We start from the raw sequence: 26,965 nt of genomic DNA on the forward strand, positions 1-26,965 counted from the left end.
CTGCCACATGGGATCTTGTCAAATATCTTATTAAAATCCATGTAGACAACATCCACTGCACTACCTTCATCAATCCCCCTTATTACTTCCTCAAAAAGTCTATTAAGTTAGTAACACATGATACTCCCAACACACACACATTAGAAATAATGGTACAATATTCGCTAACCTCTAATCATAAGACCATACATAAGACATAGGAGCACAATTAGGCCACTCGGCCCATCAAGTTTGCTCTGCCATTCAATCATGACTGATATTTTTCTCATCCTCATTCTCCCCACAACATTTTCCCCATAACCCCTTATCGCCTTATTAATCAAGAACCTATTTATCTCTGTCTTAAAGACACTCAATGACCTGGCCTCCACAGCCTCCTGCGGCAAAGAGTTCCACAGATTCACCACTCTCTGGCTGAAGAAATTTCTCATCTCTGTTTTAAAGGATCGTCCCTTTAGCCTGAGGTTGTGCCCTCTGGTTCTAGCTTTTCGTACTAGTGGAAACATCCTCTCCACGTCTACTCTATCCAGGCCTCGGACTATCTTGTAAGTTTCAACAAGATCCCGCCTCATCCTTCTAAACTCCAACGAGTACAGACCCAGAGTCCTCAACTGTTCCTCATACGACAAGCTCTTCATTCCAGAGATCATTCTTGTGAACCTCCTCTGGACCCTTCCTAAGGTCAGCACATCCTTCCTTAGATACAGGGCCCAAAACTGCTCATAATACTCCAAATGGGGTCTGACCAGAGCCTTGTACAGCCTCAGAAGTACATCCCTGCTCTTATATTCTAGCCCTCTCGCCATGAATGCTAACATTGCATTTGAACATAAAAACATTAGAACATAAGAACCAGGAGCAGGGGTAGGCCATCTGGCCCCTTGAGCCTGCTCCGCCATTCAATAAGATCATGGCTGATCTTTTCGTGGACTCAGATCCACTTACCCGCCCGCTCACCATAGCCCTTAATTCCTTTACTGTTAAAAAATTTATCTATCCTTGCCTTAAAAACATTCAATGAGATAGCCTGGGCAGGGAATTCCACAGATTCATAACCCTTTGTGTGAAGAAGTTCCTCTTCAACTCAGTCCTAAATCTGCTTCCCCTTATTTTGAGGCCATGCCCCCGAGTTCTAGTTTCATCTGCCAGTGGAAACAACCTCCCTGCTTCTATCTTATCTATTCCCTTCATAATCTTATATGTTTCTATAAGATCTCCCCTCATTCTTCTGAATTCCAATGAGTATAGCCCCAGTCTACTCAGTCTCTCCTCATAAGCCAATCCTCTCAACTCCAGAATCAACCTAGTGAATCTCCTCTGCACCCCCTCCAGTGCCAGTATATCCTTTCTCAAGTAAGGAGACCAAAAGTGTACACAGTACTCTAGGTGTGGCCTCACCAGCACCTTATACAGCTGCAACATAACCTCCCTGTTTTTAAACTCCATCCCTCTAGCAATGAAGAATAAAATTCCATTTGCCTTCTTAATTACCTGCTGCACCTGCAAACCAACTTTATGTGATTCATGCATAAGGACACCCAGGTCCCTCTGCACAGCAGCATGCTGCAATTTTTACTACTTAAATAACGGTCCATTTTGCTGTTATTCCTACCAAAGTGGATGACCTCACATTTACCAACATTGTACTCCATGTGCCAGACCCTTGCCCACTCAGACTATCTACATCCCTTTGCATACTTTCAGCATCCTCCGCACACTTTGCTCTGCCACTCATCTTAGTGTTATCTGTGAAATTTGACACACTGCACTTGATCCCCAACTCCAAATCATCTATGTAAATCGTAAACAACTGCGGTCCCAACACTGATCCCTGAGGCACACCACTAGTCACTGATCGCCAACCAGAAAAACACACATTTTCCCCCACTCTTTGCTTTCGGTTAGTTAACCAATCCTCTATCCATGCTAAGACATTACCCATAACACCGTGCACCTTTATCTTATGCAGCAGCCTTTGGTGCAGCACCTTGTCAAATGCCTTCTGGAAATCCAGATACACCACATCCACAGGTTCCACATTGTCCACTGCACATGTAATGTTCTCAAAGAATTCCACCAAATTAGCCAAACATGACCTGCCCTTCATGAACCCATGCTGCGTCTTTCCAATGGGATCATTTATATCCAGATTCTCACTATTTCTTCCTTGATGATAGATTCAAGCATTTTCCCTACTACAGAAGTTAAGCTAACCGGCCTATAGTTACCTGCCTTTTGTCGACCTCCTTTTTTAAACAGTGGCGTCACATTTGCTGTTTTCCAATCTGCGGGAACCACCCCAGAGTCCAATGAATTTTGGTAAATTACCACTAGTGCATTTGCTATTTCCCCTCCATCTCTTTTAGTACCCTGGGATGCATTCCATCAGGACCAGGAGACTTGTCTACCTTTAGCCCAACTTGCCCAACACTACCTCTTTCGTGATAATGATAGTTTCTAGGTCCTCACCTGCCATAGCCTTCCTGTCATCAATTTTTGACATGTTATTTGTGTCTTCCACTGTGAAGACCGACACAAAATACCTGTTCAATGCCTCAGCCATTTTCTCATTTCCAGTTATTACCTCCCCCTTCCCATCCTCTAAAGGACCAATGTTTACTTTAGCCACTTTTTCATTTTATATACTTGTAGAAACATTTGCTATCTGTTTTTATATTCTGAGCTAGTTTACTCTCATAATCCATCTTACCTTTCTTTATAGCGTTTTTCATGGCTGTTGACCTTTAAAGATTTCCCAATCCTCTAGGTTCCCACTAATCTTTGCCACTTTGTACGCATTTTCTTTTAATTTGATACCTTCCTTTATTTCCTTAGATATCCACGGTTGATTATTTTTCTAAAGTCCTTCCTTATCACTCGTATATACCTTTGCTGAGCACTGTGAAAAATCACTTTGAAAGTCCTCCACTATAAAATTGTCCCACCATAAAGTTTTTGATCACAGTCTACCTTAGCCAACTCCTCCCTCATCCCATTGTAGTCTCCTTTGTTTAAGCACAAGACACTGGTATTGGATTTTACCTTCTCACGCTCCATCTGTATTTTAAATTCAACCATACTATGATCGCTTCTTCTGAGAGGATCCCAAACTGAAAGATCGTTGATTAATCATTAATTTGCCTTCCTAACTTGCCTTCCTAACCGCCAGCACATTAACCTTAAGAGAATCTTGAACAAGGACTCCCAAGTCCCTTTGCGTTACTGATTTCCTAAGCATTTCCCATTTAGAAAATAGTCTATGCCTCTATTCCGCCTTCCAAAGTGCATAACCTCACACTTTTCCACATTGTATTCCATCCGCCACTTCTTTGCCCACACTCCTAACCTGTCCAAGTCCTTCTGCAGCCCCCCCGCTTCAATACTACCCGTCCCTCTACATATATTTGTATCATCTGCAAACTTAGCAACAGTGCCTTCAGTTCCTTCCAAATCGTTAATGTATATTGTGAAAAGTTGTGGTCCCAGCACTGACCCCTGAGGCACACCACTAGTCACTGGCTGCCATCCTGAAAAGAACCCCTTTATCCCCATTCTCTGCCTTTCCTAATCCTCTAGGACCCCTGTATCTAGTGAGGACTGGAAAATGATCCTCAGAGTATCTGCTATTTTCCCTTCAACAACCTGGAATACAATCCATCTGGCACCGTGTTGTTAGCACTGCTGCCTCACAGCGCCAGGGACTCGGGTTCAATTCCGGCAGGGCAGTGCAGAGTCAATGGGCTGAATGGCCTCCTTCTGCACCATAGGAGTTCTATGATTTATCTGCCTTAAAGGATGCCAGTTCCTCTAGTATTTCCTCTCTCACTATGCTTATTGTATCTAATATTTTACACTTCTCTTTAATGAGAATGTCAGAATCATCCCTCTCCTTAGTGAAGACAGAAACAAAGTACTCAGCCCTGTATTTATTATAACCCTCTAGGCTTTCTGCAGTATTAATTCTTTTGTGACTGTCGTAAGCTTTCCTTTTCTGATTTATCTTGGCCTGAATGCTCCTGACTAACAGGGAGTAGTGATGTTTGCCACTAACTGATGCAGCCATCAAGCCAAAAGACATTCCGCCTGTCACACAAATAAATTATGTGGTATATGAATATAGGTGCCAATTTCATGCTAGGTATATAGGCCATGAAATCCCAAAGACTGACGGCAGATTGTATCAAACATCAGATCCCTCCTGCCTTTCACAATGGGAAAGGTACAGATCATATCCAACCAACCTGTCTTTGCAAAACTCAAAACAGTGTCCAACATTAAATGTGATTTCATGATTGGACAACATTTGCTAAATAATCCTCAGTGTGCTAAGAATTATGCTGTAACTAATTTAAGATTGCAAGTCAGGTTGTAAGTGTGGCACATTTGCATGTACTAGAAGCTGTGTACAGCTGTTAATACACAGGGCCCAGTTCTTTACAATCAGAAAGAAAATGCACTCACATTGTGCTTATTTCAACCAAACACACTAAGTGACAGCCATTCATCAATGCATTCCTTAGTGGAATACCTTAACCAATGAGAATCAGGCAGGCTAGTTTAAATTTCAAACAATGTTTGGCAGTTAACTGTCATCACCATCAACTGAAGCATCCTTCATGGCAACACCTCTACCAGAATGTACTTGCCAACCAATCAGTTCTCCCTTCTCACCCAATATAAACTTGTTGGTGCAGGCTGGATGGGCTGAATGGCTTACTTCTGCACTGTAGAGATTCTATGATTATATGATGAGATCTATCCCAGGATACTGTGGGAGGCAAGGGGAGAAACAGCTGGGGCTTTAACAGATATCTTCACATCCTCTTTGACCACAGGCGAGGTTCCAGAGGACTGGAGAATAGCCAATGTTGTTCCCTTGTTTAGAAAGGAAACAGGGATAATCCCCCAAATTATAGGCTGGTGAGTCTGATGTCAGTGGTGGGGAAGCTTTTGGAGAAGATACTGAGGGACAGGATATAGGCACATTTGGAAGAAAATAGACTAGTTAGTGACAGGCAGCATGGTTTTGCATGTCTCACCCACTTGATTGAGTTTTTTGAAGACGTGACAAAGCTAAAGGGCGGCACGGTGGCACAGTGGTTAGCACTGCTGTTTCACAGTGCCAGAGACCCAGGTTCGATTCCCAGCTTGGGTCACTGTCTGTGTGGAGTTTGAAACATTCTCCCCGTGTCTGCATGGGTTTCCTCCGGGTGCTCCGGTTTCCTCCCACATTGAAAGACGTGCTGGTTAGGGTGCATTGACCCGAACAGGTGCCGGACTGTGGCGACTAGGTGAATTTCACAGTAACTTCATTGCAGTGTTAATGTAAGCCTTACTTGTGACTAATAAATAAACTTTAATTGATGAGGGAAGGGCTGTGAATGTAGTTTATGTGCACTTTAGTAAGGTGTTTGACAAGGTCCCACATGGCAGTCTGGTATAAAAACTAAAATCACATGGGATGCGGGGTGGGCTGGCGAGATGGCTACAGAACTGGCTTGGTTATAGAAGACAGAGAGTAGCGGTTTTTCAGAATGGGGATCTGTAGCTAGTGGTGTTCCGCAGGGATCAGTGCTGGGACCTCTGTTGTTTGTAATATATATAAATGATCTGGAGGAAAATGTGGGTGGTCTGATTTGTAAGTTTGCGGATGACACGAAGATTGGTGGAGTTGCTGATAGTGCCGGGGATTGTCAGAGGATAACAGAGGGATCTGGTCGTGCAGGTCCACAGTTCCCCAAAAGTGGCAACACAGGTGGCCAAAGTGATTAAGGCAGAGTGAAGTCATACCTGGCTTTTATTCTTTCATGGGATGTGAGCGTCACTGACAAGGCCAGCATTTGTTGCCCATCCCTAGTTACCTTCAGACTGAGTGGCAGTTGTGTTGGAGTCACGTGTAGGCCAGACTACAGTCCAAGTAAGAACATTAGTGAATCAGATGTGTTTTTATAACAATCAACATGTTTCATGGGTTATCATTACATTTATAATTCCAGTTTATTTTAAAATTTAAATTTCATCACCGGCCATGGTGGGATTTGAACCAGGTTCCCCAGAGCATGACCCTGGGTTTCTGGATCACTAGTCTAGTGACAAGACCACTATGTCACCACCTTCTGTGAGCATGTGTCTTGTGTAGGTTCTCCAAACATCTCCAGGACAACAGGCGATAGATTCTAGAGAGAACTGACCACATAGTTTCACCAGAGTTTGTTCCCATGTGTAAAACGAATAAGTTTTAAAATGTTCTTATTGAACTCATGAAGGAGCCCAGTCATTGGCCCATTTCTCATCATTTCCCCCTGTTGTAGCAGCTTCCTGATTATTTAAATTTGTATCACTGGGTTTTGGGATGTCCTGTAAAATGCTGAGGCGCCGATTCGGGAAGGGCAATTCCAGTTCTGTTTTTATGTTGTATTTTTGTTAAATATGTTCATTTAGAGCAGGGGTAAAAATATCATTTATTCTGTCAAAGTCCATCTGATGCTAACTTGTCCCATTCAGCTTCTGCTGCCCTCCAACTCTTCTAATGTCCACTTGCCTGACTGGTAACTTTTTCCAAATAATTCATATTCTTTAATTGCAGAAACTTCCCCTAAATTCCTTCTATCTTTCACTAGTTTAACCTTATACCCTTTTAATATGGTATGAGGATCTCTTAGCTATGTTTCTGTAGATTTGAATTTCCAATGCTCTTCTCATAATCCACCCCCACTTCAGCAAGGATCAATTGACTTGTTCCCTCCCCACTCTGTGTTTGCTGTGATACGACTAAAACTCAACACGTCATCCAGTGTGGATTGGTTCAAGCAGTAAAGATTTCTCCTGCCTTTAGTGTTGTGGATACATTGAGTGAACAGGTCTCCTGTTCCTGTGCACAATGTGTCCAGTATATTCTCTGCTTTTTTAATTTTACGAATGCAAAGGAGGGGCTAGGAATCTAACCATAAAAGTTGGTGACTGATTAGCTCTTCTCTCAAGCACAGAATTGACAAATGTAAAAAATACCCCAACTAACCAAGAGTGTTGAGCTTTTTCAAAGTATATTGAGGATACAGGGTCACTGTAGTCAGGATGCATGTTTGAGAGAACACCCCATGGGTCAACTGGTTTTCTACCACTATGTAATTCGGACAAGAGGATTCTCCAGCACCTGACGGGGATCTGGTACAATATCAGTATAGACAGTAGCAGTATAGATATAGGCAATATCATTATAGATAGGCAATATCATTATAGATAGACAATATCATTATAGGCAATATCAGTATAGATATAGGCAATATCAGTATAGGCATAGGCAATATCAGTATAGATATAGGCAATAACAGTATAGATATAGGCAATATCAGTATAGACAATAACACGCTTCAAAATAGCTCACTTCCCAGAATGCTTGGTAATTGTCACTTTCGATTGAAGAAACTTTTGGGGAACATTATAAATCATTATTATGTTTCAACAGATTGTGGTGTTGAGTTGTAATCACCAGACTACAAAAGACACAAGGTCAAACACTGCTCAATCATAAAGTGTATCTCTGTAGATTGGTGTTTCAATATCCAAGTCATTGGCATGATAAACCTTTTTGAAAAACTGAATAAGCTACATCACAGGAAATCTATTATATCCGTTACACACTCAAACAGAATCCTGCACAAAGCTGTAATATACTGGTTTAAAATAATAAATCGGTCGTTATTTCCAAGGTGTGCTGTGACCAGGCTGGTGCACGGTCTGCACACAGGGCCCCACATAACTCAAACTCAACAGAAATCGGCACCTTGAGGAAAGACAGAATTGACAATAATACAAGTCTCTGTGGGATGAAAAAATGAGCTGCAGCCGGTTTCTACTTGGAACAACACCTTTCATTACTTTGTCTCATAATGATTCGTGGCTGGCAGCCAAACAGCCTTGATTGCGTCTCTAATTACTTTATAACTAATAAATCAAGATGTTCAAAGAAAATGTAAAACCCCCAAGCAGAAACGTCCTGGAGATTAATCTTTAATTCCTAGAAAAGGGGTGGGTGGAGGCATGGGATAAGTTTAGAATGGAGCAGGAGCTATTAGTGCAGATTATTTTCAGTTCCAGGAGACAGTATGCATTACAGCAGCACCAGTGGAAAGGTTTAATTTTCTGTGCCTGTTGCAGTCTCTCTACAGTGACAGATGCACATTAATAGTCAAATCCCTGTCTTACACACTCTCTCTCACACACTCTCTCTCACACACTCTCTCTCACACACTCTCTCAATGGTTAACCAATTTCACGTTAATTGCTGCTCTCCCAGGACTGTAAGCCCACACAGCTCATCCCTCTGACCCAGTGTGTGAGGAGGATACAGGGTCATTGTAGTCAGGATGCATGTTTGAGAGAACACCCAATGGTCAACTGGGTTTCTACCACTATGTAATTTGGACAGAAGGATTCTGCAGCACCTGACGGGGATTTGGTACAATATCAGTATAAAGTAAAGTTTATTTATTAGTCATAAGTAAGGCTTACATTAACACTGCAATGAAGTTACTGTGAAATTCCCCTAGTCGCCACACTCTGGCGCCTGTTCGGATCAATGCACCTAACCAGCACGTCTTTCAGACTGTGGGAGGAAACCGGAGCACCCGGAGGAAACCCACGCAGACACGGGGAGAACATACAAATTCCACACAGACAGTGACCCAAGCTGGGAATCGAACTGGGGTCCCTGGCGCTGTGAGGCAGCAATGCTAACCGCTGTGCCACCCGGTGCCACCCATAGACAGTTGCTTCAAAATAGCTCACTGCCCAGAATGCTGGGTAATTTTCACTTTCGATTGAAGAAACTGTTAGGGAACATTATAAATCATTATTATATATCCTTATATATATCATTATATATCAGGAACCGCTGTGTGTTGGGTGGAAGGTTGGGGAATGTTGAATGTTGGGGAGCGCGGGCTGCTGGGGAATAGCCCTGCATGGTCTTACCAGCTGCTGGAGGTCCTGTCAGGCAGCCAATCCCAGCAAAAAACATTGAAAAACCCATCGAACTTCGTACTTTCGTCACGCCCACTAGGTCAACCTGTAGAACACAAAGATTGCTGAGGAAGCCAATGGGTACAAGCAGATCCAGATACATTTCATTGCTATCTGTTAACAATACATCATCATCTGGCCCCTGAATACAGTTTCAGACAGAAGCTCCGTCAACTTTCCTGTAACTGATGTCACCGGAATGGGAGAATATGGAATATTGGATCGCCTTCCTGTGGGAATTCCTTCAACTCGTGGATATTTCTACTCTGAGGTTTACTGATTGTGCTATTACTGAAAGATTGCTTCACAGAAATAGGCTAATGACTTATAGCAGACTCATACCAATGCCTTAAATATTAGTCACTAACTCCACAAAGGGGCAATTCTGGGTGACATTTCCTTAAGCATCTGTTGAAAGAAACTGGGAGTCGGTTGGCTCAGTTGGCTGGATAGCTGGTTAGTGATGCAGAGCGATGCCATCAGTGTGGGTTCAATTCCCTACCAGCTGAGGTTATTCATGAAGACCCTGCCTTCTCAACACTGCCCCTCACCTGAGATGTTCAGGTTAAATCACCACCAGTCAGCTTTCCCCCTCAAAGGGGAGAGTAGTCTACTGGGACTACGGCAACTTTACTGAAGGAATTGCCCTAAAAAGAGGTTTGAACAGATACTGCGCAGATGTAAAGAAGAAAAGCGAGTGATTTACCAAGACAGGGAGCAGCAGAGCCATGTATCCACCACAGAACACAGCAAAGAATATGGCATATGTCATCAGCTGGGCATATGTGGTTGCCAGTGGAGCCAACAGGTTGGAAAGGCCACACAGGAGAAGGTAAGCTTTGTGATAGTGGAACTTGTTAGCATAGTTCTGGTCTGCTATCCATCCTGAAGCAAGTTGGGCCACAGTCTCTGTTATACCTGAAAGAGTAGATCACAGGAGCACTTTTACAACAAGACCAGCAATTACACATGGCTTTAATATAATCAAACATCTCAAAGCAGTTCACACGAGTGTTGTCAGACACTGAGCCAAGAGAAGAGATAAAAGGACAGGTGGCTAAACGCTTGGTCATAGAGGTAGGTTTTAAGGATTGTTTTAAGGAGGGGAAAAGGTCTTTGAAGGATAAACATTGGCCTTTTAGCAACTTTTGTTTCATTGAAATTGCATTTGTTTCCTGTCCAGTTTTCCACTAACAAAAGTTGCTGATTCTCGCTGTGGTGTGGGTTCCATGGACACCAGCTTGTACCTCATCTCTGCCAGCCATGGCTCAGTTGGTAGTCTTTACATCCGAGATGGAAAGCTGTGGGTTCCAATCCCAATCCTGTCACTTGAGCAGAAAATCCAGGCTGGCACTCCTGATAAGGACAGCACTGAGGGACTGCAGTATTGTTGCAGGGGCAGTATAGAAGAATGAGATGTTAAACCAAACCCACATCTGTCCTCTTGTATGGATGTAACAAAATCATTACACTATTCCAAAGAGAAGGCGGCACGGTGGCACAGTGGTTAGCACTGCTGCCTCACAGCGATAGGGACCCGGGTTCGATTCCTGGCTTGGGTCACTGTCTGTGTAGAGTTTGCACATTCTCCCCGTGTCTGCATGACTTTCCTCCGGGTGCTCCGGTTTCCTCCCACACTCCAAAGATGTGCGGGTTAGGTTGATTGGCCATGCTAAATTGACCCTGGTGATAGGGGATTAGCAGGGTAAATGTGGGGTAATGGGGATAGGGCCTGGGTGGAATTGTTGTCGGTGTGGACTCAATGGCCTCCTTCTGCATGTGGGGATTCTATGATTCTATGAGAAGGGATAATGTCCTGGCCAATCCCGCCACCAACATCATTATTCATTGGTCTTTGTTGAAGCGTATTGTGTGTAAATTGGCTGTAACTACACTTTAAAACAATTTCATTGGTTGTAAAGCACTTTGGGATGCCCCAAGGTTTTGAAAAGCACTATGTAAATGCAAGTCTTCCTGATCTTTTTCTTTATCCAAATTACTATTCTTCATTGTGCGCTCTAACGAGTGTTAAAAAACTGTTCAACCTTAGAACTTAGTAAACCTAGAGCGCTTCACAAAGCAGCCACTATTCACCAAGATGTAATAAGGAGATGGTTACAAAGGGTGAGCAAAGGAGAGGTCAAGGATAAAATAGAGGTTTTTGAAAGAGAGGAACTGTATCAAGAGACAAGCACGAGTGCGGACTGTGAGAACTGAAATCTCTTCACCAAGAACAGGAGGAGGCCAGTCACCCTCTTTTATAATTCATCAGTTCCTGGTTAATCTGTACCTTGATCCAATTCATCCCAATGTTCAATATCCCTCAATACCTGCACTCAGCTAACACAGTAAGAGTTTTAACAACACCAGGTTAAAGTCCAACAGGTTTATTTGGTAGCAAATGCCATTAGCTTTCGGAGCCCTGCTCCTTCATCAGATGGAGTGGATATCTGCTCTCAAACACGACAGAGGGAAGTTTGAAGAGGAAGAATGGAGAGAGCGGAAAGACACAATATGCAATTAGATTCTCATAGAATCAAACAGCGCAGAAGAAACCCTTCGGCCCATCGAGTCCACACTGGCACATTAGAAACACCGGAACTCCCACCTAGTCCCATCTGCCAGCACTTGGCCCTTAGCCCTGAGTGTTATGATGTGCCAAGTGCTCATCCAGGTACTTTTTAAAGGATGTGAGGGAACCCGCCTCTATCACCACCCCCCCACCCCCCATTCCCCCCAGGCAGTGCATTCCAGACCGTCACCACCCTCTGGGTAAAAAGGTTTTTCCTCACATCCGCCCCAAATCCCCTGCCCTCACCTTGAACCTATCATAGAATCATAGAAACCCTACAGTGCAGAAGGAGGCCATTCGGCCCATCGAGTCTGCACCAACCACAATCCCACCCAGGCCCTACCCCCACATATTTTACCCGCTAATCCCTCTAACCTACGCATCCCAGGACTCTAAGGGGCAATTTTTTTTAACCTGACCAATCAACCTAACCCGCACATCTTTGGACTGTGGGAGGAAACCGGAGCACCCAGAGGAAACCCACGCAGACACGAGGAGAATGTGCAAACTCCACACAGACAGTGAACCGAGCCAGGAATCGAACCCGGGACCCTGGAGCTGTGAAGCAGCAGTGCTAACCACTGTGCTACCGTGCCGCCCATATGTCCCCTTGTGACTGACTCTTCAATTAAGGGGAACAGCTGCTCCTTATCCACTCTGTCCATGCCTCTCATAATCTTGAATACCTCGATCAGGTCGCCCCTCAGTCTTCTCTGCTCCAACGAAAACAACCCAAGCCTACCCAACCTCTCTTCATAACTTAAATGTTCCATCCCAGGCAGCATCCTGGTGAATCTCCTCTGCACCCCATCCAGTACAATCACATCCTCCCCATAATGTGGCGATCTGAACTGCATACAGTACTCCAGCTATGGCCTCACCAAAGTTCTCCAACTCCATCATGACTTTCCTGCTTTTGTAATCTATGCCGCGATTGATAAAGGCAAGTGTCCCATATGCCTTTTTTCACCACCTTACTAACATGCCCTTCTGTTTTCAGAGATCTGTGGACAAACACTCCAAGGTTCCTTTGTCCCACAGAACTTCCTAGTGTCCTACCATTCATTGAATACTTCCTTGTCAAATTGCTCCTTCCAAAGTGTATCACCTCACACTTTCCAGGGTTAAATTCCATCTGCCATTTATCTGCCCATTTGACCGTTCTGTCTATATCTTCTTGTAGCCCAAGACACTCCGCCTCACTGTTAGCCACCCATCCAATCTTTGTGTCACTGCAAACTTACTAATCCTAATAGTCGTCAATGTCATTTATGACACAGCGGTTAGCACTGCTGCCTCACAGCGTCAGGGACCCGGGTTTGATTCCTGGCTAAATTGACCTCAGTAAGAGTTTTAACAACACCAGGTTAAAGTCCAACAGGTTTATTTGGTAGCAAATACCATTAGCTTTCGGAGCGCTGCTCCTTCGTCAGATGGAGTGGAAATGTACTCTCAAACAGGGCACAGAGACACAAAATGCAGATAAAGTCATCCATAATTATTTTAAATCACATGTATCTCTAATTTTCTGTTAATGTCACTCCCAGCATCACCACTATAGTTTGGGGGTTTATATCCAATCCCTATTAATATTTTCAGCCCCCTTAGTTTTCCCACTGTGGATGGGAATGGGATGAGGCAGGGATTGGGATCCTGAGATGGATGGGGTTGGAATTGGGATCCTGAGATGGATGGGGTTGGGATTGGGATCCTGAGATGGGTGGGGTTGGGATTTTTTGTGTCTCTGTGCCCTGTTTGAGAGCACATTTCCACTCCATCTGACGAAGGAGCAGCGCTCCGAAAGCTAATGGTATTTGCTACCAAATAAACCTGTTGGACTTTAACCTGGTGTTGTTAAAACTCTTACTGAGGTCACCCCAGTCCAACGTCGGCATCTCCACATCATAAATTGACCTGTCAGGGGATAAGCAGAGTAAATATGTGGCGTTATAGGAATAGGGTCTGGGTGGGATGGTGGTTGGTGCAGACTCGATGGGCCAAATGGTCTCCTTCTGCACTGTAGGGATTCTATGATTCTATGATGATAGGGGGCCCAACACAGATCCCAGTGGTACGTCACTGGACACTGGCTTCCAGTCACTAAAGCAGCCTTCTGTCATCACCCTCATTCTACTGATGATTTCTTGCTGTAAATAAGACTCTCGACTCGGGTTTAGCAAGATAATTTGAGCAGGTTAGAGCCTGTGAATTCTGGCAATGGACCAAAGGTTAGTGAGTACATCTGGCTAGATTGGGAGAACAGAAATGTAAGGGTGTCCGATACAAAAATATTCTAGCTCGGAACCAAATTGTAATCAGCGGTGCACAAGTAAAGGCAAACAGGAGATCTGAGTGTAATGAGTGAATTCGTCACCCTGGAAAAATACAAGGAGGAGAGGGTGAGAATTATTCAGTGTGTCAGTGAGTGGATTCCTCCGCAGCCCAATCCCAACCTGGGCCCATCTCGGGATCCTAATCCCAACCCCATCTACCTCAGGATCCTAATCCCAACCCCATCCACCTCAGGATCCCAATCCCAACCCCATCCACCTCAGGATCCCAATCCCAACCACCTCAGGATCCCAATCCCAACCCCATCCATCTCAGGATCCTAATCCCAACCCCATCCACCTCAGGATCCCAATCCCAACCCCAACACCATCCACCTCAGGATCCCAATCCCAACCACCTCAGGATCCCAATCCCAACCCCACCCATCTCAGGATCCCAATCCCAACCCCATCCACCTCAGGATCCCAATCCCTGCCTCATCCCATTCCCATCCACATTGGGATCACAGTGGGAAAACTAAGGGGGCTGAAAACGTTAATAGGGATTGCATATAAACCCGCAAACTATAGTGGTGATGCTGAGAGTGACATTAACAGAAAATTAGAGACACATGTGATTAAAAAAAAACGGAATTATGGATGACTTTATCTGCATTTGGATTGGGCAAATCAAATTACTCACAACACTGTAGAAGAATTCTTGGAATAGTTTTCTGGATCAATACATTGAGGAACCAATTAGAGAGTAGCCATTCTATACTGGATATTGTGCAGTGAGAAAGGAATAATTGGCAGTCTTGTTGTGTGAGACCCCCTGGGGATGGGCGACCGCAACATGATAGAATTCTTCATCAAGATCGAGAGTAACGTAATTGATTCTGAGACTAGGGTCCTGAATCTTAATAAAGGAAACTACAATGATATGTGGTGTGAGTTGGCTATGATGGATTGAGAAAAGTTACATAGAAATATAGAAACAGGGGTAGGCCATTCAGCCCTTCGAGCCTGCTTCACTATTCATTTTGGTCATGGCTGATCAAATTCAATATCTTGATCCCCCCCACCACCCCCCACCCCATATCACTTGATCCCTTTAGCCCCAAAAGCTATATCTAATTTCTTCTTGAAATCACACAACGTTTCGGCCTCGTTAGCGGGCAGCAGAGTGAGCAGGAGGCAGAGTGAATGCTGTAGGGCTTTGGCTCACAGGGCTTAGGCAGAAAGGGTGAGCAGGGGTGAGTTAATTCATTTTTTGCTGTTTCTACCTGGTACTGGCAAGGTATCTAGAGGGGATGGGTGTGCAGGCAGTGCAATGTTCCTCTTGCACTATGTTCGAGGTGAGGGACGACGTCAGTGTCCCTGCTGATTACACCTGTGGGAAGTGCATCCATCTGCAGCTCCTCCAAAACCGTGTAAGGGAACTGGAGCTGGAGTTGGAGGAACTTAGGATCATTAGGGATGCAGAGATGGCCAGAGACAGAAGCTTCAGGGATACAGTTACTCCGAGGAATGAAAATAGATGGGTGACGGTGAGAGGGGCTGGGAAGAAGCAGTCGGTGCAGGGATCCCCTGTGGTCGTTCCCCTTAGCAATAAGTATTCCGCTTTGGATACGGTTGAGGGGGACGACATACCAGTGGTGAGCCGCAGTGAGAGGATCTCCGGCACTGAGTCCGTCCCTGTGGCTCAGGAGGGTAAGGAGGAGAACGGGAGGGCAATAGTTATTGGGGACTCGTTAGTTAGAGGGATAGATAGGAGGTTCTGTGGCAGCAAAAGAGACTCGAGGATGGTTTGTTGCCTAGCGGATGGCAGGGTCCGTGACGTCTCGGACTGTGTTTTCCGGATTCTTAAGGGGGAGGGGAAACAGTCACAAGTCGTGGTACACATTGGTACCAACGACATAGGTAAGAGAAGGGACGGGGATTTAAAACAGGAATTTTGGGAGCTCGGCTGGAAGCTGAGAGCAAAGACAAAACATGTGATCATCTCTGGTACGCTACCGGTGCCACGTGATAGCGAGTTGAGGAACAGGGAGAGAGTGCACTTAAACATGTGGTTGCAGGGATGGTGCAGGAGGGAGGGTTTCAGATACGTGGATAATTGGAACACGTTCTGGGGAAGGTGGTACCTCTACAAACAGGACGGGGTGCACCTGAACCAGAGGGGCACCAATATCCTGGGAGGGAAATTTGCTACGGCTCTTCAGGGGGATTTAAACTAATTTGTCAGGGGAGTGGGAAAAGGAGTTGTAGTCCGGAAGTCAGTGTTGAGGGTGGTGAGATATTGGGGAAGGTATCAAGGTCAAGGGTGGGTACCGGTAGACAGGAAGATGGGTTGAAGTGTGTCTACTTCAATGCAAGGAGCATCCGGAACAAGGTGGATGAACTTGGGGCGTGGATTGCTACTTGGGACTACGATGTTGTGGCCATTACGGAGACGTGGGTAGAACAAGGACAGGAATGGTTGTTGGACGTTCCGGGGTATAGATGTTTCACTAAGTGTAGGGAAGCTGGTAAAAGAGGTGGAGGAGTAGCATTGTTAATCAAGGATAGTTTAACGGCTGCGGAAAAGCACTTTGAGGGGGATATGCACACTGAGGTAATATGGGCTGCAGTTAGAAACAGGAAAGGAGCGGTCACGTTGCTAGGAGTTTACTATAGGCCCCCAAATAGTAATAGAGATGTGGAGGAAGAAATTGCTAAGCAGATTATGGATACGTGTGGGGGTCACAGGGTAGTTGTCATGGGGGACTTTAACTTTCCAAATATTGATTGGAACCTTTGTAGGTCAAATAGTTTGGATGGGGCGCTTTTTGTGCAGTGTGTGCAGGAGGGTTTCCTGACACAATATGTGGATAGGCCGACAAGGGGTGAGGCCACATTGGATTTGGTACTGGGAAATGAACCGGGCCAAGTGTTAGATTTGGTTGTGGGAGAGAACTTTGGAGATAGTGACCACAATTCGGTGTCTTTTGTTATTGCAATGGAGAGGGATAGGGCCGGACGGCAGGGCAAGGCTTACAATTGGGGGAGAGGTAATTATGATGCGATTAGGCAAGAATTAGGGGGCATAAGATGGGAACAGAAACTGTCAGGGAAAGGCACTGATGAAAAGTGGAACTTTTTCAAGGAACAAATACTGGGTGTCCTTGATAGGTATGTCCCTGTCAGGCAGGGAGGAAATGGCCGAGTGAGGGAACCGTGGTTCACAAAAGAGGTGGAATGTCTTGTGAAAAGGAAGAGGGAAGCTTATGTAGGGATGAGGAAACAAGGTTCAGATGGCTCGATTGAGGGTTACAAGTTAGCAAGGAATGAGCTGAAAAAGGGGCTGAGGAGAGCTAGGAGGGGACATGAGAAGTCCTTGGCGGGTCGGATCAAGGAAAACCCCAAGGCTTTTTACTCTTATGTGAGGAATAAAAGAATGACCAGGGTGAGGTTAGGGCCGGTCAAGGACAGTGGTGGGAACTTGTGTATGGAATCAGTAGAGATAGGCGAGGTGATGAATGAATACTTTTCTTCAGTGTTCACCAAGGAGAGGGGCCATGTTTTTCAGGAAGAGAAGGTGTTACAGGCTAATAGGCTGGAGGAAATAGATGTTTGGAGGGAGGATGTCTTGGCAGTTTTGAATAAACTGAAGGTCGATAAGTCCCCTGGGCCTGATGAAATGTATCCTAGGATTCTTTGGGAGGCGAGGGATGAGATTGCAGAGCCTTTGGCTTTGATCTTTGGGTCCTCGCTGTCCACGGGGATGGTGCCAGAGGACTGGAGAGTGGCAAATGTTGTTCCTCTGTTTAAGAAAGGGAATAGAAATGACCCTGGTAATTATAGACCGGTTAGTCTGACTTCGGTGGTTGGTAAATTGATGGAAAAGGTCCTTAGGGATGGGATTTACGACCATTTAGAAAGATGCGGATTAATCCGGGATAGTCAGCACGGATTTGTGAAGGGCAAATCGTGCCTCACAAATTTGATAGAATTTTTTGAGGAGGTAACTAGGTGTGTTGATGAAGGTAGGGCGGTTGATGTCATATACATGGATTTTAGTAAGGCGTTTGATAAGGTCCCCCATGGTCGGCTTATGATGAAAGTAAGGAGGTGTGGGATAGAGGGAAAGTTGGCCGATTGGATAGGTAACTGGCTATCTGATCGAAGACAGAGGGTGGTGGTGGATGGAAAATTTTCGGACTGGAGGCAGGTTGCTAGCGGAGTGCCGCAGGGATCGGTGCTTGGTCCTCTGCTCTTTGTGATTTTTATTAATGACTTAGAGGAGGGGGCTGAAGGGTGGATCAGTAAATTTGCTGATGACACCAAGATTGGTGGAGTAGTGGATGAGGTGGAGGGCTGTTGTAGGCTGCAAAGAGACATAGATAGGATGCAAAGCTGGGCTGAAAAATGGCAAATGGAGTTTAACCCTGATAAATGTGAGGTGATTCATTTTGGTAGGACTAATTTAAATGTGGATTACAGGGTCAAAGGTAGGGTTCTGAAGACTGTGGAGTAAGACTCCACATCTTAGCTTTTATTAACAGGGGGTTGGAGTTTAAGAGCCGTGGGGTTATGCTGCAACTGTACAGGACCTTGGTGAGACCGCATTTGGAATATTGCGTGCAGTTCTGGTCACCTCACTATAAGAAGGATGTGGAAGCGCTGGAAAGAGTGCAGAGGAGATTTACCAGGATGCTGCCTGGTTTGGAGTGTCGGTCTTATGAGGAAAGGTTGAGGGAGCTGGGGCTGTTCTCTCTGGAGCGGAGGAGATTGAGGGGAGACTTAATAGAGGTTTATAAAATGATGAAGGGGATTGATCGGGTGAACGTTCAAAGACTATTTCCTCGGGTGGATGGAGCTATTACAAGGGGGCATAACTATAGGGTTCATGGTGGGAGATATAGGAAGGATATCAGAGGTAGGTTCTTCACGCAGAGAGTGGTTGGGGTGTGGAATGGACTGCCTGCAGTGATAGTGGAGTCAGACACTTTAGGAACATTTAAGCGGTTATTGGATAGGCACATGGAGCACACCAGGATGGTAGGGAGTGGGATAGCTTGATCTTGGTTTCAGATGAAGGTCGGCACAACATCGTGGGCCGAAGGGCCTGTTCTGTGCTGTAATGTTCTATGTTCTATGTTCTATAACTGCATTCTGTGGTAGCGAATTCCACACATTCACCACCCTCTGGGTGAAGAAATTTCTCCTCACCTCAGTTCTAAAAGATTTACCCCTTATTCTCAAACTATGACCTCTATTTTCAACTCCCCCACCATCGGGAACATTCTTTCTGAATCTACCCTATGTAACCCTGTTAGAATTTTATCAGTTTCTATGAGATCCCCTCTCACTCTTCTAAACTCCAGTGAATATAATCCTAACCAATTTAGTCTCTCCTCATATGACAGACCTGCCATCCCAAGATATCAGCCTGGTAAACCTTTGCTGTACTCCCTCTATAACAAGGGCATCCTTTCTCAGATAAGGACACCAAAACTGCACACAATGCAGTTTCTTAAAGGGATGACAGTGGAAAGACAATGGAAAAGTTTCAAGGAGCACATGAGTGAACCGCAACAATTGTTAATTCCTATCTGGTGCAAACGGAAAACCTGAAAGGTAAACCGTGGCTTACAAGAGAAATTAGAGATAGTATTAGATTCAAGGGAGAGGCATACAAATTGGCCAGAAAAAAAAAACAATAAACCAGAAGATTGGGAGCTGTTTAGAATTCAGCAAAGGAGGATAAAGGGATTGATTAACAAGGGGAAAATAGAGTGTGAGAATAAGCTTGTGGGAACATTAAAACTGACTGTAAAAGTTTCTATAGGTATGTGAAGAGAAAAATATTGGTCAAGACAAATGTAGGTTCCTTAATTGAATAAACTGGATTGTTCTCCCTGGAAAGACGGAGGTTGAGGGGTGACCTGATAGAAGTTTATAAAATTATGAGGGGTAACGATAGGGTGAACAGTTGGAAGCTTTTTCCCAGGCCAGAAATGACAATTACTAGGAGGCAAACGTTCAGTGGAGATGTGCGGGGGAAGTTTTTTACACAGAGGGTGGTGGGGGCCTGGGCACTGCCAAGTGAGGTGGTTGAGGCAGATACGTTAGCGACATTTAAGACTTATCTGGATAGACACATGAACAGACGGGGAAGAGAGAGATATAAGCAATTGGCCTAGATAGGACAACATGATCAATGCAGGCTTGGAGGGCCGAAGGGCCTCTTCCTGTGCTGTACTGTTCTTTGTTCTTGTTCTCTTTGTCCTTACAGTCAGAAACAAGGGAATTCATAATGGGGAACATTTTTCGTGACCTCAGAATGTCCCAAAATGCCTCCCATCAGACACTGAATACAACGGCTTTGTGTCTTGATGTATGGATTTGCTAGTCAATGATTGGAAAATAATAAATCCGAACCATGGGCTTGTTTGAGCCACTGTCCTCTCATGTTGCAGCTCACAGGACTAGAGTTTGCCGTGCTATCCTGAAGTGGAACATGACAGAGTTTTACAACGGACAGTGTCTATGGGGCATATTTTACCAATTTGTGGCATCGAGACAGATAGCATTGCTAACAGATAACTGTGTGTGGGTGGAAATCGTCAGTAAAAATAGTGATGACATCAAAATATCAGGAAGTCCAATAAATTGGAATGTTTTCTGCTGATTATATATTTTTGAAAACTATTGGAAAATGTAAGCTGTTTAAAGCAGGGACAGTTTGGTTACGCTCATGGAACTAGTGCGTTTAATATGTTGATGAGCCTAGCAACACTGCAAACAGGTGATTGATTACCTGTGGCAATCAGGTAACAGTTGAGAACAGAACATAAAGGGTTTTGAACAAGGTGTGAACTTTGCATTGATGCTCCAAAAGGGAGGCTTATGGGAAGGCAATGAAGTGTGACTTCTGAAGAGGTTAGTTCAGGCAAGGAAAAAATCAAAAGGGGAAAATCTGTATCAGGAGATGATGGAATGAGTACTTGGAAGTGCATGATAAAGTAGGACTGAGTCAGCACAGCTTTGTCAAGGGGAGGTCATGTCTGACAAATCTGTTAGAGTTCTTTGAGGAGGTAACAAGGAAGTTAGATGAAGGAGAACCAGTGGACGTGATTTATTTAGATTTCCAAAAGGTCTTTGACAAGGTGCTGCATAGGAGACTGGTAAATAAGTTAAATGCCCATGGTGTTAAAGGTAAGATCCAGGCATGGATAGAGGATTGGCTGACTGGCAGAAGGCAGAGGGTGGGGATAAAGGGGCCTTTTTCAGGATGGCAGCCAGTGACTAGTGGTATGTCTCAGGGGTCAGTGCTGGGACCACAGCTTTTCACAACGTACATTAATGATTTGGAGGAAGGAACTGAAGGCACTGTTGCTAAGTTTGTAGAGGTAGTATTGAGGAAGCAGGGGGGCTGCAGAAGGACTTGGACCAGTTAGGAGAGTGGGCAAAGAAGTGGCAGATGGAATACAATGTGGAAAAGTGTGAGGTTATGCACTTTGGAAGGAGGAATGGAGGCATAGACTATTTTCTAAATGGGAAAATGCTTAGGAAATCAGAAACACAAAGGGACTTGGGAGTCATTGTTCAAGATTCTCTTAAGGTTAACGTGGTTCAGATCGGCAGTTAGAAAGGCAAATGCAATGTTAGCATTCGTGTCGAGAGGGCTAGAATACAAGAGCAGGGATGTACTTCTGAGGCTGTATAAGACTCTGGTCAGACCCCATTTGGAGTATTGTGAGCAGTTTTGGGCCCCATATCTAAGGAAGGATGTGCTGGCCTTGGAAAGGATCCAGAAGAGATTCATAAGAATGATCTTTAGAATGAAGAGCTTGCCTTATGAGGAACGGTTGAGGACTCTGGGTCTGTGCTTGTTAGAGTTTAGAAGGATGAGGAGGGATCTTATTGAAACTTGCAGGATACTGCGAGGCCTGGATAGAGTGGATGTGGAGAGGATGGTTCCACTAGTAGGAAAAACTAAAATCAGAGGGCACAACCTCAGGCTAACGGGACGATCCTTTAAAACAGAGATGAGAAGGAATTCAGCCAGTGAGTGGTGAATCTGTGGAACTCTTTGCCGCAGAAGGCTGTGGAGGCCAGGTCATTGAGTGTCTTCAAGACAGAGATAGATAGGTTCTTGATTAATAAGGGGATCAGGCGTTATGGGGAAAAGGCAGGAGAATGGGGATGAGAAAAATATCAGCCATGATTGAATGGCGGAGCAGACTCAATGGGTCGAGTGGCCTAATTCTGCTCCTATGTCTTATGGTCTAAATTTATGCAGGAGTGATTTCTTCAGACTTCAGTCACTGCAGGATTAGCTGTCGTATCGAAAGCCTGTCTTCAGAAACCAACTCCCAGAGCGATGTAACTACCTGGTATGGTAACTGTTACTCAATTTTTTAATGGTTTTTAAAAGTCTTTCAGATGTTGTGGAACATTTGGGGAAGAATGAGATCAGCAGATAGTGAAGGTAAGGGATTTGGAATAGGGTAAAGTTAGTGATACTATGTGTAACCCATTGTCTTTGTTAAGGGTACGAATAGTTTATCATATTGTTGTTTATTTTATTGCTCAATTTTTTAAACACAAAATGTCTGGGGCATCATTCTCTGGGTTTCAAACCTTTCCCCACATTATATCAAATTGCAAAGTACAGTCGAGGGCAGTTGTTTCAAGTTTTCCGCCTGGGATTTGCAATAATCCAGTGTTTACCGTCACCTGTGTTCTTAACAACATTCACAAAATTGACATGGCCACACACAAGGTTGGTTACAAGTTGTAATGTACGGTCACAATGTTACTTTCCTGCCAGCAAAATCTTTGCACATGTTCCCCAGCGGGGAGGGACGGGGGTGGGGGATCAGTAAAAGCAGCACTGTCAGCGTAATCCATCCCCAATGAATAATGGTGCAGCCCATAGTATCTAAGGGGGTGACACAGTGGGTTAGCACTGCTGCCTCACAGCACCAGGGACCCGGGGTGGCACAGTGGGTTAGCACTGCTGCCCCACAGAGCCAGGGACCCGGGGCGGCACAGTGGGTTAGCACTGCTGCCCCACAGAGCCAGGGACCCGGGGCGGCACAGTGGGTTAGCACTGCTGCCTCACAGCGCCAGGGACCCGGGGTGGCACAGTGGGTTAGCACCGCTGCCTCACAGCGCCAGGGACCCGGGGTGGCACAGTGGTTAGCACTGCTGCCCCACAGCGCCAGGGACCCGGGGCAGCACGGTGACACAGTGGGTTAGCACTGCTGCCTCACAGCGCCAGGGACCCGGGGTGGCACAGTGGTTAGCACTGCTGCCTCACAGAGCCAGGGACCCGGGGCGGCACGGTGGCACAGTGGTTAGCACTGCTGCCTCACAGAGCCAGGGACCCGGGGTGGCACAGTGGTTAGCACTGCTGCCTCACAGAGCCAGGGAACCGGGTTCAATTCCCGGGGGCACGGTGGCGCAGTGGTTAGCGCTGCTGCCTCACAGCACCAGGGACCCGGGTTCAATTCCCGGGGGCACGGTGGCGCAGTGGTTAGCACCGCTGCCTCACAGCACCAGGGACCCGGGTTCAATTCCCGGGGGCACGGTGGCGCAGTGGTTAGCACCGCTGCCTCACAGCACCAGGGACCCGGGGTGGCACAGTGGTTAGCACTGCTGCCTCACAGAGCCAGGGACCCGGGTTCAATTCCCGGCTTGGGTCACTGTCTGTGCGGAGTCTGCACGTTCTCCCAGTGTCTGCGTGGGTTTCCTCCGGGTGCTCCGGTTTCCTCCCACAGTCTAAAAGACGTGCTGGTTAGGTGCATTGGGCCGTGCTAAATTCGCCCTCAGTGTACCCGAACAGGTGCCGGAGTGTGGCGACTAGGGGATTTTCACAGTAACTTCATTGCAGTGTTGATGTAAGCCTACTTGTGACTAATAAATAAACTTTAAAAACTTTTACTCTAACTAAGGTTCTGATGCTCTGAGACTGGGATTCTAAAACCAGATCCAGCACAATTGTTATCGTTATCAAAATATAAAGTAGCCTGGGCCCCGGGGTCCCTCCCAGCCTGGGGGTGGGGGTGGGGGGAACCAGGGTCCCTCCCAGCCTTGGGGAGGGGGGGGGTCCCTCCCAGCCTTGGGGGGGCCCCATGGGGTCCCTCCCAGCCTGGGGCTCCCCACCCCGGGGTCCCTCCCAGCCTTGGGGGGGGGCGGGGGGCGGGGGGTGCCCGGGGTCCCTCCCAGCCTGGGGCCTGGGTCAGTCTCAATACGGCCCTGCCTGGCCTCTCTCAGTTCCTGCATGGCCTCTCAGTCCCAGCATGGCCCTGCCTGACCTCTGTCTCAGTAAAGTGTCCTGGGAGATACAGTTTCAGATCGTGATGTGAGAAAAATGAAAGTTGAAGATTTTTGGGGGAATTGCAGAATTTTCTAAATTGAATTTGCTCCAATGAGAATCCTGGAGTAAGAAAGTGACTGAGAGGGAGAGAGAAGTTAAACAAAATCAGCTGGAGAAGCTGTCAGTTTGCTAGGCAACTGTGTGCGACGCAGAACTCAGGCCAGAAAAATGAATGGCTTCTTTTTACAAAGAACAGATTTTGAACAAGCAGCATTCGAGACCAGACAGATTTCACATCGGGGGAAATTCAGACTGAAGAACAGAAGTGTTATTGTGAAGGCCGGATTGGGCCAGTTCCCTGGGCTGGTATTTTGCGTCAGAGTATAACATGGAATGATCCAGCTTAACTCTAACCCCTGTGGCAGCTCAATCACTCAGCCACAGCCTGTGCTGAAACCCTGGCCAGTGCGGTGTTGCCATGTGATTGCCATTCTTCTCAAGCGGGTGGACGGGTAGTTAGTGCAGAGCGACCATTACAATTCCGGGCACGTACAACACCAACAGGATAAGAGGAGAAGCATTCGTAATGCAACTCACACCAAGCCCACATCCTGTCACCAGCCTGCCCAGGATACCAGTCTGCTTGTCTACTTAATGATGTTAAACTCCGAGGCTCAAGCCCTGGCTGTAATCCAGGTGCCCAGCACAGGGCTGAGTTATTGCAGGGAGGACAGTGCAAATATATGGCTCGCAGTAAAACTCTCTAATCCAGAAAAACAGCAGATAGTTAGGTTAAAACATTCCAACATTTGAAAATCACATCAGTAAGGCTGAGTGGGAGTGGACAGATGATTGCAATATAAATATTGACATGGTTTTCATGTGTCTTAATGGATTGCAGGCAGGGAGGGGGCTATTGTTCAGAAGCCAAGGATCCTGAATGCTTGATGTCCATTCTTAGCCTGGCCTTGATCTACTGCGGCCATCATAAGACCATAAGACCATAAGACATAGGAGCGGAAGTAAGGCCATTCGGCCCATCGAGTCCACTCCACCATTCAATCATGGTTGATTTCAACTCCATTTACCCGCTCTCTCCCCATAGCCCTTAATTCCTCGAGAAATCAAGAATTTATCAATTTCTGTCTTGAAGACGCTCAACGTCTCGGCCTCCACAGCCCTCTGTGGCAATGAATTCCACAGACCCACCACTCTCTGGCTGAAGAAATTTCTCCTCATCTCTGTTCTAAAGTGACTCCCTTTTATTCTAAGGCTGTGCCCCCGCGTCCTAGTCTCCCCTGTTAATGGAAACAACTTCCCTACGTCCATCCTATCTAAGCCGTTCATTATCTTGTAAGTTTCTATCAGATCTCCCCTCAACCTCCTAAACTCCAATGAATATAATCCCACGATCCTCAGACGTTCATCGTATGTCAGGCCTACCATTCCTGGGATCATCCGTGTGAATCTCCGCTGGACCCGCTCCAGTGCCAGTATGTCCTTCCTGAGGTGTGGGGCCCAAAATTGCTCACAGTACTCCAAATGGGGCCTAACCAGTGCTTTATAAAGCCTCAGAAGTACATCCCTGCTTTTGTATTCCAAGCCTCTTGAGATAAATGACAACATTACATTTGCTTTCTTAATTACGGACTCAACCTGCAAGTCAAACATTCTCAGATCAGTTGCAGCACAGGCTGGGTCTGGTCAGCCTTGTATCTGACCACAGCATTAAGAGAGCGTGTCACAGGTTACCTGTGGCCTCTCACTCTCAGGGTGTCCAAAGGCAGTTCATTCCCACACGCCCAGACACTGAGGAACCCGTTTGAAAATGAGGTTTGAATTGGATTCGAAATGGCTACAACTATTGATTTCCTTTTTTAAAAATGTATTATTTCATGGGATCCGAACATCACTGGCAAAGAGTCAACCTCATAGCTGTGGTTCCAGACTCACATCATAGAATCCTACAGTGCAGAAAGAGGCCATTCGGCCCATCGAGTCTGCACCAACCACAATCCCACCCAGGCCCTATCCCCATGTCCCTACATATTTACCCACTAATCCCTCTAACCTATGCATCCCGGGACACTAAGGGACAACTTAGAATGGCCAATCAACCTAGCCCGTACATCTTTGGACTGCGGGAGGAAACCGGAGCACTTGGAGGAAACCCACGCAGACACAGGGAGAATGTGCAAACTCCACACTGACCCGAGCCAGGATTCGAACCCAGGTCCCTGGAGCTGTGAAGCAGCAGTGCTAACCACTGTGCTACCGTGCCACCCCTACATGTAGATAGGGACGCTAGCTTTATATTCTAGATTTATCAATGGAATTTAAATTTCTCAGGTCTTTGCAGACTCCTTCATCCAAATCACTGATAGCGAATCATAGAATCCCTACAGTGCAGTAAAGGCCATTCGACCCATCGAGTCTGCACCAACTCTCCAAAAGAGCATCCCACTCAGGTCCCTTGGCCCTATCCCCTACAAGGGGATTAGCCTATCCCCAGGCTAATTCCCCTAACCTACATGTCCTGGGACACTAAGGAGCAATTTAGCATGGCCAATGCACCTAACCCACACGTCTTTGGGCTGTGGGAGGAAACCGGAGCACCCGGAGGAAACCCACGCAGACACGAGGAGAATGTGCAGACTCCACACAGACAGTGACCCACAACCAGAATTGAACCCGCGTCTCTGACGTTGTGAGGCAGCAGTGCGAACCATTGTGCCACCGTACTGCCCCAGATTGTAGAATATAGATGTATATTGTAACATAAGACTGTAA

The 26,965-nt window shown here is 46.0% G+C and overlaps 1 protein-coding gene across 5 annotated transcripts in view; it reads right to left on the reverse strand.

Moving 5' to 3' along the window:
- The window catches only part of slc16a4 (solute carrier family 16 member 4), a 133,076-nt gene that overhangs the window by 11,707 nt on the left and 94,404 nt on the right, over positions 1-26,965 (reverse strand). For all 5 annotated transcript variants that reach the window (XR_013500902.1, XM_078241971.1, XM_078241969.1 and 2 more), the window contains 2 exons: positions 9,728-9,939; positions 8,974-9,067 (listed from right to left, as the gene is read on the reverse strand). Coding sequence is in view for 4 of the 5 variants with exons in the window: in XM_078241971.1 (XP_078098097.1) it covers positions 8,974-9,067; positions 9,728-9,939 (306 nt within the window). In the remaining variant the exon portion in view is untranslated. The remainder of the gene's footprint in view (positions 1-8,973; positions 9,068-9,727; positions 9,940-26,965) is intronic.

Source organism: Mustelus asterias, chromosome 25 (genome assembly GCF_964213995.1).
Source record: "Mustelus asterias chromosome 25, sMusAst1.hap1.1, whole genome shotgun sequence".
In the NCBI taxonomy this organism is placed as follows: Eukaryota; Metazoa; Chordata; class Chondrichthyes; order Carcharhiniformes; family Triakidae; genus Mustelus; species Mustelus asterias.